Source organism: Amblyraja radiata, chromosome 8 (assembly GCF_010909765.2).
Source record: "Amblyraja radiata isolate CabotCenter1 chromosome 8, sAmbRad1.1.pri, whole genome shotgun sequence".
NCBI classification, from domain to species: Eukaryota; Metazoa; Chordata; class Chondrichthyes; order Rajiformes; family Rajidae; genus Amblyraja; species Amblyraja radiata.
The window spans coordinates 72,216,426-72,230,018 of NC_045963.1; the positions used below are offsets into that span (position 1 = coordinate 72,216,426).

Genomic DNA, 13,593 nt, shown 5'->3' on the forward strand with positions numbered 1-13,593 from the left:
GAAGAGAAAGATTCCTGCCGGAGGTGCCGCTGAGAAGCAGAAGCTGGAGCCTCGCGAGTCGGAGGTGGAGCCTCGTGGGTTGATGAAGCCCGTGGTCTGCGGAGCCCGCGGCGGGGGCCTGGGTCTGCGGAGCCCGTGGCTGGGGCCACTTAGCGTCCAGAGAGGACCCGGCAGCGTTAGTGGAGAGGTTGTTGCGGCGGTCAATGATGGCGCCGACAGACAGACGAGGAAGGACACGTGGAGTGAGGACGTCGTTGCTGGGGAAGGAACAAAGGGTGGCCTGGCGTGGGGGGGACCGCTGTGAGAGAGGGGGAAGAACAAAGGGGGACCTGCATACCTGTCACTTATGAACAAACAGGTCGCAGGTACACAACCCCGATGTGACCAGGAGGACGACCTGTTTGTTTTGCAACACTTCTAGCTTTCTTGTCACGTGCTCTCCCCCATCTAAAGGTGCGTCCTTTAATTCTGAAGCTATGGCCTCTGGTCCTAGGCTCTCCCACTAGTGGAAACATCTTCGCTGCATTCACTCTATCCAGGCCTTTCACCGCTGCAAGAACTGAACTGCTCAGCTAAAATATAAATAATGAATGCGACCAACCCTTTCTTTGAAATCCCAGCAGTGCCACGATTTTCCAACAATTACCTTTAGAAGTTTGCATTCCCGCGAGTCTGAAAATGCTGGAAACATTTCTTCATACTTCTCTAAAGCAAGCTGCAAGAAAATGACAACTTAGTTTCATTCTCAGCACATTGGAAAGACAAGGTTACGGTACATGAATGAATGAATAAGCTTATTGGCCAAGAATATTCACATACAAGGAATTTGCCTTGGTGCTCTGCCCGCAAGTGACAACATGACATACAGTGACAGTTAGGACACATTAAACGTTAAACATTAATAATAAAACATTATCGATTAAACATGTGAATTAAATAAATTACCAGAGAAAAAGGTGGCTACATTGATGTTGTGTCGGTTCAAATTCCGCAGCGAAAGAAAGCCTTTCGTCGCAGAGTTGTCTTTTAGTTCAGTTTAGTGATACAGCGCGGAAACAGGCCCTTCGGCCCACCGAGTCCGCGCCGACCAGCGATCCCCGCACACTAATACTATCCTACACACACTGGGGACAATTTACAATTTTTACCAAAGCCAATAAACCTGGAGTACGAGAAGAAACCGGAGCTCCTGGAGAAAAACTCACGCAGGTCACGGGGAGAACGTACAAACTCTGTACAGACAGCACCCGGTAGTCAGGATCGAACCCCGGTCGCTGGCGCTGTGAGGCAACAACTTTACCACTGCGCCACCGTGCTGCCCCTTGACGGCGAGATCAAGCAAGCGTACATTAGCTGTTGTCAGCTACAACAACCAGTTAATTGGGTAAAGATGACACAAAGTGCTCAACCCCCCTTACATTTGATTGAAGTAGAGGGGAGAAATTTGGAAGAAAGGTGGGAGAAGTGGTCAACTAATCTACTAAAAGGTCAACTAATCTACGCTTGGTGTCGCCGATGTAAAGGAGGCCACATCGGGAGCCCCGGGTGCAGTAGACGAGGTTAGAGGTGGTGCAAGTGAACCTCTGTCTCAGCTGGAAGAGCTGATGGGATCCCCGGATGGATCTGAGTGGGGAGGTCGAGGGACAGGTTATTCACCAACAATAACCCTTTCCCCCTCCCCATCCTATTCCATCTAGATCCCTTCTTCTAAATACAAATTTCATGCCTCTTCCCTTCTTGTCTGGTCTTTGCCCACCCATCTGCCACCCCCCACCCCCCACCCCACCTGTATTCACCTCTCTCTAGGAAGAAACTGCAGAGGCTAGTTTACACCAAAGTTGGACACAAAATGCTGGAGTAACTCAGCGGGTCAGGCAGCATCTCTGGAGAGAAGGAATAGGTGACATTTTGTGTCGAGTCCCTTCTTCACAGTCTGAAGGAGGGTCTCGACTCAAAGCATCACCTATTCTCTCCAGAGATGCTGCCTGACCCGCTGAGTTACTCCAGCATTTTGTGTCTATCTTCATATTCCCACCTCTCTTTTAGCTTTCTCCCTGCCTCTACAATCAGCCTGAAGAAGGATCCCAACCAAAAACATCACCTATCCATGTCCTCCAGAGATGCTGTCTGACAAGGCTGAGTTACTCCAGCACTTTGTGTCTTTTTTTTTGTTGGTAAACCAGCATCTGCAGTTCCTTGCGTCTACATCTAGCTCTTTCAGGTCGAGTTACGTTTTAAACCAAGAGTGCACCTAGTCTTTGTTGTTTAACAATGAAGTCGTACCCACCTTAGCATTCAACTCATCAACAATAAAATGGCACAGTGCTGCTTTGAAGAAATATTCCTTTGCACTATATTTCAGCAATGGATTGTCCATAGTGTTGGTCCCAACCTGCGACACAAAAAGCACTTCAATCAACATTTCCAGATGCGGCAGAAAGCAATTAAGTAATTTATGCACATGGTAATAATATTTTCTTTAATTTAGTTTCAGTTAGTTTAGAGATATAGTGCAGAAACAGGCCCTTCGGCCCACCGAATCCACGCCAAGCAGCACACCAACACTATCCTACACACACTAGCGACAATTCACAATTATACCAAGCCAATTAGCCCACAAACCTGTACGTTTTTGGAATGTGGGAGGAAACCCACAGAAAACCCACGCAGGGGAGAATGTGCAAACTTCGTACAGACATCACCTGCAATCAGGATTGAACCCGGGTCTCTGGCGCTGTAAGGCAGCAACTCTACTGCTGTGCCACCGTGCCACCCTTGTTGTTGCTAAACTAATGCTTGAATACAAGATATCATTGCACTCCTCTGTATTTTGTCAATTGAAACAATAGCAACAGTCTGGTGGAAGCTGAACATATTCCAGCACGGAAAAGCAACATTCAAGTAAATTCTAGACCAAGCCACCAAACTGCAGCAGGATTTCACATCCACGATCACAGACTCAAAATAGATCCAGATTGCACCGTCCACCCGGTGAGTGGTCTCAACATGTCCTACAAGATAAAGATTTAAGCAGCTGCGCGCCATCACAATTAGACGTGATAAAAACACACGAGGAGAAAAACATTACATTCATCAGGACAAGTACAGAACAAATCAAATCCTTTGTAGACACAAACTGCTGGACGGGACAGGCAGCATCTCTGGAGAGAAGGAATAGGTGATGTTTCGGGTCGAGACCCATCTTCAGTCTGAAGCGACCCGAAACGTCACCCATTCCTTCTCTCCATAGATGCTGCCTGACCCGCTGAGTTACTCCAGCAGTACTCGATTTAAACCAACATCTGCAGTTCTTTCCCACAAATCAAATCCTTTGTTGTGACTGACCTGCTCATAAATTTCTATTGCCTTCGGATACTGCTCTAGTTGTGCTGCATAGGAAGCCACTTTCAGTAGACACTTGTTCGCTGAACTGAAATGAGAAAAGCCAAGTCAGTTGTGCTTTCTAACACAATGCCGAGAGAGTTCATCTATTCACCATTGGTAAAAGTGGTGTTAAATACCTGTTTGATTCTTCTCCTTTGTAATAATCTGCAGCTTGTTCATAATGTGCCACGGCCTGGGAAATTCAAACAAACGTCAGACAAAGTTTAAAGTGCCGCAGATCCACTCTCTGGATGGTCTTTTGCGGATTCTGAGTACTTCTGCGAACCGACTGTTAGCCGGCAAACCTGCACGTCTTTGGGATGTGGGAGGAAACTGGAGCACCTGGAGGAAACCCACGTGGCTACCGGGAGAACATGTAAACAGACAGCACCCGAGGTCAGGATCGAACCAGTGTCTCTGGTGCTGTGAGGCAACGGCTCGACCAGCTATAGCACTGTGCCGCCCTCAGGGGTCTGAAGACCTTGGCCCCCAAGTATTTCAGGAACAGCTTCTTCCCAACAAACATCAAGCTCTCGAACACTACAAAACATGCATAGGAAGCCACTTTCAATAGGCACTTGTTCGCTGAACTGAAATGAGAAAAGCCGAGTCAGTTGTGCTATGAAGTACAAACTAAGCTATGAAGTACAAACTGTCTTGGTTGCACAAGGAAATGTGTGGGCTTTTGTTTTGCACTAAAATTGTTTTAATATTGTTACTGAACTTTTTGCTTATGGTGTTATCTATATCTACTGCAAATAAGAACACTAATCGTTCCATTTTCAGTACATATGACAATTAAACACTTGATTCTTGATGAGGAAAGACACAAAGTGCTGGAGGAACTCAGCGGGTCAGGTAGCATCTCTGGAGAATATGGATAGGTGACGTTTGGGGTCGGGACTCTTCTTCAGACCTTGATTCTTGAGTCTCGTCGCTCGAGAGACTCAAGGAGACCATATTGGGGATCCTCAGCATTGGTAACAAAGACAAACATGATGGATATTTACTTGAAGAAGGGGCCTACTTTCTGTCTCCGCCCACTCCTATCTCTGGTCTATTACAAAGTACAGCGCTTGCGAACCCTGTGGTACTGAGTGGACATCACGAAGAGCACTCAAAAGAAAAATACAGTGATCATACAAATGAAAATAATACAAGAATGAGGAGATTGGAGTTCCACAACATCCAGCCGGGAAATAACATGGACATGCATGTGTAGGAAGTAACTGTCGATGCTGGTTTACTCCAAAGATAGACACAAAATGCTGGAGTAACTCAGCGGGACAGGAAGCATCTCTGGATAGAAGGAATGGATGAGGTTTTGGGTCGAGACTCTTCTTCAGACTGAGAGTCAGGGGAGAGGGTGAGATCGAGATATGGAAAGGTAAGGTGTGAAAACGAGAGATCGAAGGACACAAAGTTCAAAGAAAATGTGGAATGGATCATTGCTAGCTAGGGGAAGGTGACAACGTGACATACAAAGTCAAATTTAATCAGGAGGACAGTCAAACTAGTTGGAGGGAAAGCAAGGATTACTTGAAGTTAGAGAAATCAATTTTCGTACCACTGGGTTGTTAGCTGCCTAAACAAAATACAAGGTGCTGTTCCTCCAATTTGCATTGGGCCTCAATGGAGGAGGTCCAGGATATGGACATGCACCTTGGCTCTCTCATCCCTTTCTGATCGTACCAAGTTACTACCAACTTTATACTTTATAGAGAGTTATAGTAAAGAGCACAATGCTTATACGGGCAAGTGCTCAGTCAAACACAATACCTTTTCAATGTCCACCAGCTCAGATTCATAAATTTCCGCAATTGTAATGTGGTGTTTTGCTGCAATTGTAAATCGCCCCTGTAGAATAAAAAAATAATAATTTGCTCATGCATTTAATTTGTGCTTTCAGATAAACATTATCTGCTACCACGCAGGGTACAGTTGGATTAACATAATTGCAATCACAGAAATAGATTAATGAAGCATCTTACCATATCTGTGTAGATATCAATAGCAGCATTTAAGCAGTTGATAGCCTCTGTTGGAAAAACGATAGGCTACTTCAGAAAAGCAATTGTCACCATTCAGCTGTTCAATCCATAGACTTCATCTCAGTCACTTTAACATGCAAAATCCTACAGGCTTGTATTGGTGGGAATGCATCACAATATCACTCAAATCAATTGGGCTGCATATAAATATATAATCCACATAAAAAAATATATAATCCACACTTCAGATGAAGTGGACAAATATGAGACCATTGGCAGAAGAATCAGACTATCAACATTCTGCAATCTGCCTTAATGTAAAAAAGGATTCTATAATTTTAAATGTAGACACAAGGAACTGAAGATGCTGGTTTACAAAAGACAGTGCTGGAGTAACTCAGCGGGCCAGGCAGCATCTCTGGAGAAGGATCCCAACCCGAAGCATCACCTATCCATGTTCTACACACATGCTGCCTGTGTCCTTTATACCCCCTACAAAATCAATGTCAGATTTCAGGAGTCTGAAGAAGGGTCCTGACCTGAAATGTTTCCTCCACAGATGCCGCCTGACCCGCTGAATTATTCCAGTACTTTTTGTTTTGCTTATGATCCCAGCAATTCCAATTCCCAATGTCTCCATAAAATCAGTAATTCTCATTGCAGATCCTGCACCTGAGGCTCCTTGAATTTACTACTGTGTTGGCATTGAATTGAATAAATGTTATTAGCCAAGTATGTATACGTACAAGGAATTTGCCTTGGTGCTTTGCTCGCAAGTAACAACACGATATACAGCAGACAATTAAAAATAAAACATTATAATTTAAACATGTGAAGAATTAAATATAATACCAGAGCAAAAGGAGGCTCCAGACTTTTGGCTGTTGAGTAGAGCTACTGCTCGTGGGAAAATAAATCTGTTTTTATGTCTGGCTGTGGCGACTTTGACAGTCCAGAGTCGTCTTCCAGAGGGAAGTGCTTCAAAGAGTTTGTGGCCAGGGTGAGAGGGGTCAGATATGATCTTACCCGCTCGCTTCCTGGCCCTTGCAGTGTACAGTTCATCAATGGAGGGGGGGGGGGGGGGGAGAGATAGTTGCAGCCAGCAACCTTCTCGGATGATCGAACGATGCGCTGTAGTCTCCGGATGTCATGCTTGGTGGCTGAGCCAAACCAGACCATGATGGAGAAGGTGAGGACAGACTTACTCTATGATGGCAGTATAAAACTGGACCATCGGTGGTGCCCGTTTAAGAAGGAACTGCAGATGCTGGAAAATCGAAGGTAGACAAAAATGCTGGAGAAACTCAGCAGGTGAGGCAGCATCTATCGAGCGAAGGAAATAGGCAACGTTTCGGGCCGAAATCTGTCTATTTCCTTCGCTCCGTAGATGCTGCCTCACCCGCTGAGTTTCTCCAGCATTTTTGTCTACCATCAATGCCTGTGACAGATTGTGTTTTCTCAGCTGGAAGTACATACTCTGTTGTGCCTTTTTGACTGTGGAGTCAATTGTGGCCTCCCATTTAAGGTACCTGGAAATGATGGTTCCAAGGAACTTAAATGACTGCACAGATGTGACTGTGGTGTTGTTGATGGTGAATGGGGGGAGGGGAGGGGAGGGGAGAGGGATCTCTCCTAAAGTCTACAATCCATTCCACCGTCTTAAGAGCATTAACCTCCTGGTTGTTGCCATGGCACCAGTATGCCAGCTGTGTCACTTCCTGTCTGTAGGCGGATTCCTCCCCATCCTGGATCAGTCCAATCAGGGTTGTGTCGTCTGCAAACCTGAGAAGCTCGACAGAGGAGTCTGTGGAGGTGCAGTCGTACATAGAGATCTACCTATGCATGGATGCTCGAGTAGCAATTGTGTGCCAAAACAAAATTATACTGTACAGTACATTGTTCCCAACACATCATCACCGAAGTATCAGAGGAACTTGCAGCAACAATAAAGTGGAGATACCATTTCCTATTGTGTTCCTCGCTTGCTACCGTGCAAATTTCTCCCTCAAAGACAGAGTGTTGGCGGCAAGTAACTGCGGTCATTCATATCTCTGTGCCAGGATTCAGAGGAATACACGTGACCGGGGAAAAGAGAGTTTCGACCCGAAACGACACCCAAGCCTCACCAATAACAACCGGTCATTAGGGCGGTCACGGTGGCGCAGCGGTAGAGTTGCTGCCTTACAGCGAATGCAGCGCCGGAGACCCGGGTTCGATCCAGACTACGGGTGCTGTCTGTACGGAGTTTGCACGTTCTCCCCGTAACCCGCGTGGGTTTTCTCCGAGATCTTCGGTTTCCTCCCACACTCCAAAGACGTACAGGTTTGTAGGTTAATTGGCTTGGTAAAATGTAAAAATTGTCCCTAGTGTGTAGGATAGTGTTAATGTGCGGGGATCGCTGGTCGGCACGGACCCGGTGGGCCGAAGGGCCTGTTTCCGCGCTGTTTCTCTAAACTAAACCCCATCTCCCTCCCCCCATCCTATTCCAACTCATCAGGCTCCCACTGGATACCGTATATTACCTCCAAATAGACACAAAATGCTGAAGTAACTCAGAGGGAAGAAGGGTTCCAAACCATTCCTTTTCTCTACAGATGCTGCTTGACCTGCTGAGTTACTCCAGCATTTTGTGTCTATCTTTGGTGTAAACCTGCATCTGCTGTTCCTTCCTACATATATTGACTCCAATTGATTCACCGATTTATCTGCGTTAAAAGGGAACAGTCCTGTCCAACGATACATTTTAAGGATAGACAGAAAAGGCTGGAGTAACAGCGAAACAGGCAGCATCTCTGGAGAGAAGGAATGGGTGACGTTACGCGTCGGGACCCTTCTTCAGGCTGGTTAGGGATAAAGGAAATGAGAGACATAGACGATGATGTAGAGAGATAAAGAATGCTGTCCTGCTGAGTTACTCCAGCTTTTTGTGTTCCTTCCTACGCAATAGATTTTAAGGAGTCTTATGCTGTTGCAATAACTTAAAGGCGACAACAGCTTTAAAATGATTGACTCTTGCCTCACAGATTTGAACACTGCAGGAGGGCTATGGGCCAAAATGGGAATAAACCCAGTATGCCAACGGTGGCAAATCCACAATGTACAACTTGGTTGGCATGGACAAGGTGGGCCTTACAGCTCTTTGACTCCCTATTTCATATGGCTGCATATACCGTACCATACAAACAGGCTTCTTGGCCTACCTTGTCCATGCTACATACCTCTATGGCTCTGCTGACAAAGTGGCAAGGCCTCAGGCTAAAGATTTTTCATACAACAAGAGCAGATTCAAACTAAAGAGAGCTGCTGCCACAGTGACAGTTCAGTCCACTGTTGACTGGAGCTTCTGCTCTGGGCCAGCCAGGATCATGGGCGAAATTCAGACCTGCTCAAGGCCCCTGCTTCATGCAGTATTGTTACTCTGGTGACAACAGGGAGTGGCGGCTTCACTGAAAGTGTCCAGATGATGGCTTTCCAATGTATGGACAGGAACTACAGATGCTGGTCTACACCCGAAGATAGACACTAAAAGCTGGAGCAGCTCAGTCGGTCAGACAAAATCTCTAAAGAAAAGGAGTAGGTGACGTTTCGGGTCGAACCCCTTCTTCAGAGGAATAGGTGACATCTCGTTTTGCCTCAGTCTGAAGAAAGGGTCCAACCCGAAACGTCACCTATTCCTTTTCTCGAGAGATGTGGCCTGAGCTGATTCTTGATTAGTACGGGTGTCAGGGGTTATGGGGAGAAGGCAGGAAAATGGCGTTGAGAAGGATAGATAGATCGGCCATGACTGAATGGCGGAGTAGACATGATGGGCGGAATGGCCCAATTCTGCTTCTATCACTTATCAACTGCTGAGTTACTCCAGCATTTTGTGTCTGGCTATGATGGTTTCTCATTGTCAGCAAGATACCTCTCCTCCGGGCTCAAGTAGGGCACCTCTCCATGGGGATCAATCAAGCCGGTATCACTGGCGAGGGACGGGAATGAACTGAACAGAGATCTAGAAGGCAATTGAAAGCCTGTCCACTTCTGTGCTGAGTAAAACAGCAACATGGGTGCTTTTTCCCCCACACAGAACACCATCGCCTGAGCCCCCACCTACCCGACGTAACCAAATGAATTATAATCAAGCTGGAGTTTGGCATGTTTTGTTATTGCCTTTAATGCTGGAAAGTCTGTGGTTCACATTAATATCAGAAATTGAGTCATATTCCCCTTGCAAATCAAGCGATGCAAATACTCCAACAAAAGTGTTTCACAGGCCGTTTAGACAGGTAAAAGTCCCTTACCTTGTGGGTCTGCTTTCTTGTACGCATTCCCTGCATCCACAAAACTGGTGGCGGCGTCGTGTTTGCTTTGCAGCTGCATGTGCAGCTTGGCCGCTTGGCAAAACGCATTCCCCGCAGCTATTAAACAGGAAAGGGAAGCAATGAGACCCGCTGTACAACAACACACGGCACATGAGTGGAATAGATCGGGTAGATGGACAGAGTCTTTTACCCAGAGTAGGGGAATCGAGGACCAGTGGACGTAGGTTCAAAGTGAAGGGGAAAAGATTTAATAGGAATCCGAGGGGTCACTTTTTCCACACAGAGGGTGGTGGGTGAATGGAACAAGCTGCCAGAGGAGGTAGTTGAGGCTGGGACTATCCCATCGTTTAAGAAACAGTTAGACAGGTACATGGATAGGCTATCAGGAAAGAGATACCGCAGCATCAAAGCCCGGACAACCAGACTGCTAAACAGCTTCCTTCCACAGGCTGTGAGGCTGCTAAACAGTCACTCCACCTGATTCTGCTGCTTTTGCACTGACAATTTAATAACTGGCACTGAGTAATAACCCTGGCACTGGCTCAGGCCACTTAAATCAGCGGCCCTGGACATTTTATGACTGTTTTTTTTTTAACTTGTATTTTAATGTCGCTTTTTTTTTTTTAACCTGCACTTTTTAAACTATTTGTACTGTTTTTATCAGGAACTGGATTGTTTTTTTATCGTTTTTATTTATGCGTGAAATGTTTAAGTTTTTATGTGCGTTGTTCTGGTACTCCCTGGGAAACGTCTTCTCATTTTGCACTGTACAATTGTTGCTTTGCATGATGACAATTAAAAAAAAGGATGATAATGGATACGACAGATTTGGAGGGTTATGGACCAAGCGCAGGTAAGTAGGACTAGTGTAGCTGGGACATTGTTGGCCAGTGTGGGCGAGTTGGGCCGAAGGGCCTGTTTCCACACTGTATCACTCTATGACAGCAACACTGAAACCCAACCCAGACTGTTCCCCTTGCTCAGCACTGCTGATGAAAACCAGTAAATTATAAATGACTTCAGGCAGTTTCACCGCAGGCAAATCAATCTATCAACACCGCCAGTGTATGGTTTGCGCAGATAGAGAACCTACACAGAACCTAGATGTGTTTAGGAAGGAACTGCAGATGCTGGTTTAAATCAGCGGGTCAGGCAGCATCTCTGAAGGGAAGGGCCTTGACCCAAAACATCACCCATTCCTTCTCTCCAGAGATGCTGCTTGTCCCACTGAGTTACTCCAGCATTTTGTGTCTACATAGAAGTAGAACAGTACAGCACAGGAACAGGCCCTTCAGCCCCCAATGTTTGTTCCAAACATGATGCAAAGTTAAAATGATCTCATCTCCTAAGTGATAGGAGCAGAATTAGGCCATTCGGCCCATCAAGTCTACTCCGCCATTCAATCATGGCTGATCTATCTCTCCCTCCTAACCCCATTCTCCTGCCTTCGCCCCATAACCTCCAACACCTGTACTAATCAAGAATCGATCTACCTCTGCTTGTACGTGACCCCTATCCCTCTACTCCCTTACATGTACCTATTCAATACACAGACATGTTTTGTTATTGCCTTTGGGCAATGCTGGAAAGATTGTGGTCTATATTAAGATCAGAATTTGAGTAATATTTCCCTTGCAACTCAAGCTACATAAATAATGCAAAAGAGTTTCATAAGCCATTTACACAGGTACAAGGATAGGCTAAGGGACAAAAGCAGGCAAGTGGTAATAACTTAGATGGGTGTCTTTGTCGGCATGGACGAGTTGGGCCGAAGGGTCAGTTCGATTCTGACTCGGGTGCCATTACAGAAATAAGATCAAGAACCATCCCCAATAGACATGTAATGCATTTACTTGACATTCTTAGACATTGTTTACATCCCAATTAAAATAATATTAAGAGGAACATCACCTGAAAAGTTAAGAGCTCACCTGCTAATGTTAAACAGTAATAGCTTTTAGCTTATGTTGCCTAACAAAATGGCTATTCATATTTCTATCCAAATACCACGGAGCTTCCTGCAACTCTCCAATTATATTGGTTAATAGAACTCTGTCTCAAAGATTAGTATAATTTAAAGTTACATTTAAAATTTTACAAACTGAAATAATTGCATAGTTGGATATATGAATGTTTTTTTGCCAAAAGGTTTTCATAGGACATCGAACAGTACAGCACAGGGTCTTCGACCCATGTCGGTTCCAAACATGATGCCAAATTAAACTCATCTTTTCTGCCTGCACATGATCCGTATCCCACCATTCCCTGCATATCCAAGGGCCTATCTAAAAGCCTCTTAAACGCCACTATTGTACCTGCCACCATCACCACCCCTCGCAGAAAATGTCAGGCACCAAGCACTCTGCAAAAAAAAAAAAAAAAAAAAACTCGCCTTTAAACTTTATCCCATTCATCTTATAGCTTTGCCCTCTAGACTTTTACATTTCTACCCTGGGGAAAAAAAGTTTCTGACTGTTTATTCTATCAATGCCTCATAGTTTTGGGGTAGTGATGGGGGCAGGTACAATAGCGCCATTTAAGAGGCTTTTAGATAGGCCCTTGGATATGCAGGGAATGGTGGTATAAGGGGTAGCACAGTGGTAGAGCTGATGCCTTACAGCGCCAGAGACCCAGGTTTGATCCAGACTACGGGTGTCGTCTGCATGGAATTTGTGCGTTCTCCCTGTGACCTTGTGGGTTTCCTCCGGGTGCTCCAGTTTCCTCCCACACTCCAAAGACGTGCAGGTTTGGTAGATTAATTAGCTTTGGTAACATTGTAAATTGTCCCGAGTGCATAGGATAGTGCTAGTGTATGGGGTGATCGTTGGTCGGGCCTGTTTCCGTACTGTATCTCCAAAGTAAAGTGCATTTTATACTTCTATCATGTCTCCCCTCAGCCTCCAACGTTCCAGAGAATACAATCGCTGTTTGTTCAACCTCTTCTGATAGCTAATCCCTTTAACCCTGGCAGCATGTTGGTAAAACTCTTCTGCATCCTCTCCAAATCCGCCACATATATCAAAATCTCGATTGCAGCAATAACATGCAATGTGTGAAATTGTTCCGATATAATGCCTTTGTCATTCTCCAACACGATTAATTTCACAATGAAAATGCACAATGTTGCCAGGACTAGAGGGCCTGAGCTACAGGGAGAGTTTGAGTAGGCTGGGGCTCTATTCCTTGGAGTGCAGGAGGATGAGCGCCTCTACTTCCTGAGAAGATTACGGAGAGTCGGTTTGTCAAGGAAGACTCTCTCTAACTTCTACAGGTGCACAGTAGAGAGCATGCTGACCGGTTGCATCGTGGCTTGGTTCAGCAATTTGAGCGCCCTGGAGAGGAAAAGACTACAAAAAGTAGTAAATACTGCCCAGTCCATCATCGGCTCTGACCTTCCTTCCATCGAGGGGATTTATTATCGCAGTCGCTGCCTCAAAAAGGCGGGCAGTATCATCAAAGACCCACACCATCCTGGCCACACACTCATCTCCCTGCTACCTTCAGGTAGAAGGTACAGGAGCCTGAAGACTGCAACAACCAGGTTCAGGAATAGCTACTTCCCCACAGCCATCAGGCTATTAAACCTGGCTCGGACAAAACTCTGATTATTAATAACCACTTTCTGCTATTTGCACTTTATCAGTTTATTTATTCATGTGTGTATATATTTATATCATAGTATATGGATACATTTATCTGTTTTGTAGTAAATGCCTACTATTTTCTGTGTGCTTAAGCAAAGCAAGAATTTCATTGTCCTATACAGGGACACATGACAATAAACTCACTTGAACTTGAACTTGAACTTGAGGGGCGATCTTATTGAGGTGGATAAAATCATGAGAGTAGATGCACAGAATCTCTTGCCCAGAGTAGGGGAACCTGGAAGCCCAGAGGACACAGGTTTAAGG

At 45.4% G+C, this 13,593-nt stretch overlaps 1 protein-coding gene across 1 annotated transcript in view; it reads right to left on the reverse strand.

Moving 5' to 3' along the window:
• The window catches only part of LOC116976375 (beta-soluble NSF attachment protein), a 39,234-nt gene that overhangs the window by 8,111 nt on the left and 17,530 nt on the right, over positions 1-13,593 (reverse strand). Inside the window, exons 3-9 of the mRNA XM_033026216.1 lie at positions 9,662-9,778; positions 5,376-5,422; positions 5,164-5,241; positions 3,522-3,577; positions 3,346-3,430; positions 2,288-2,392; positions 647-715 (exon numbers count right to left, since the gene is read on the reverse strand). Of these exons, the coding sequence (XP_032882107.1) occupies positions 647-715; positions 2,288-2,392; positions 3,346-3,430; positions 3,522-3,577; positions 5,164-5,241; positions 5,376-5,422; positions 9,662-9,778 (557 nt within the window). The remainder of the gene's footprint in view (positions 1-646; positions 716-2,287; positions 2,393-3,345; positions 3,431-3,521; positions 3,578-5,163; positions 5,242-5,375; positions 5,423-9,661; positions 9,779-13,593) is intronic.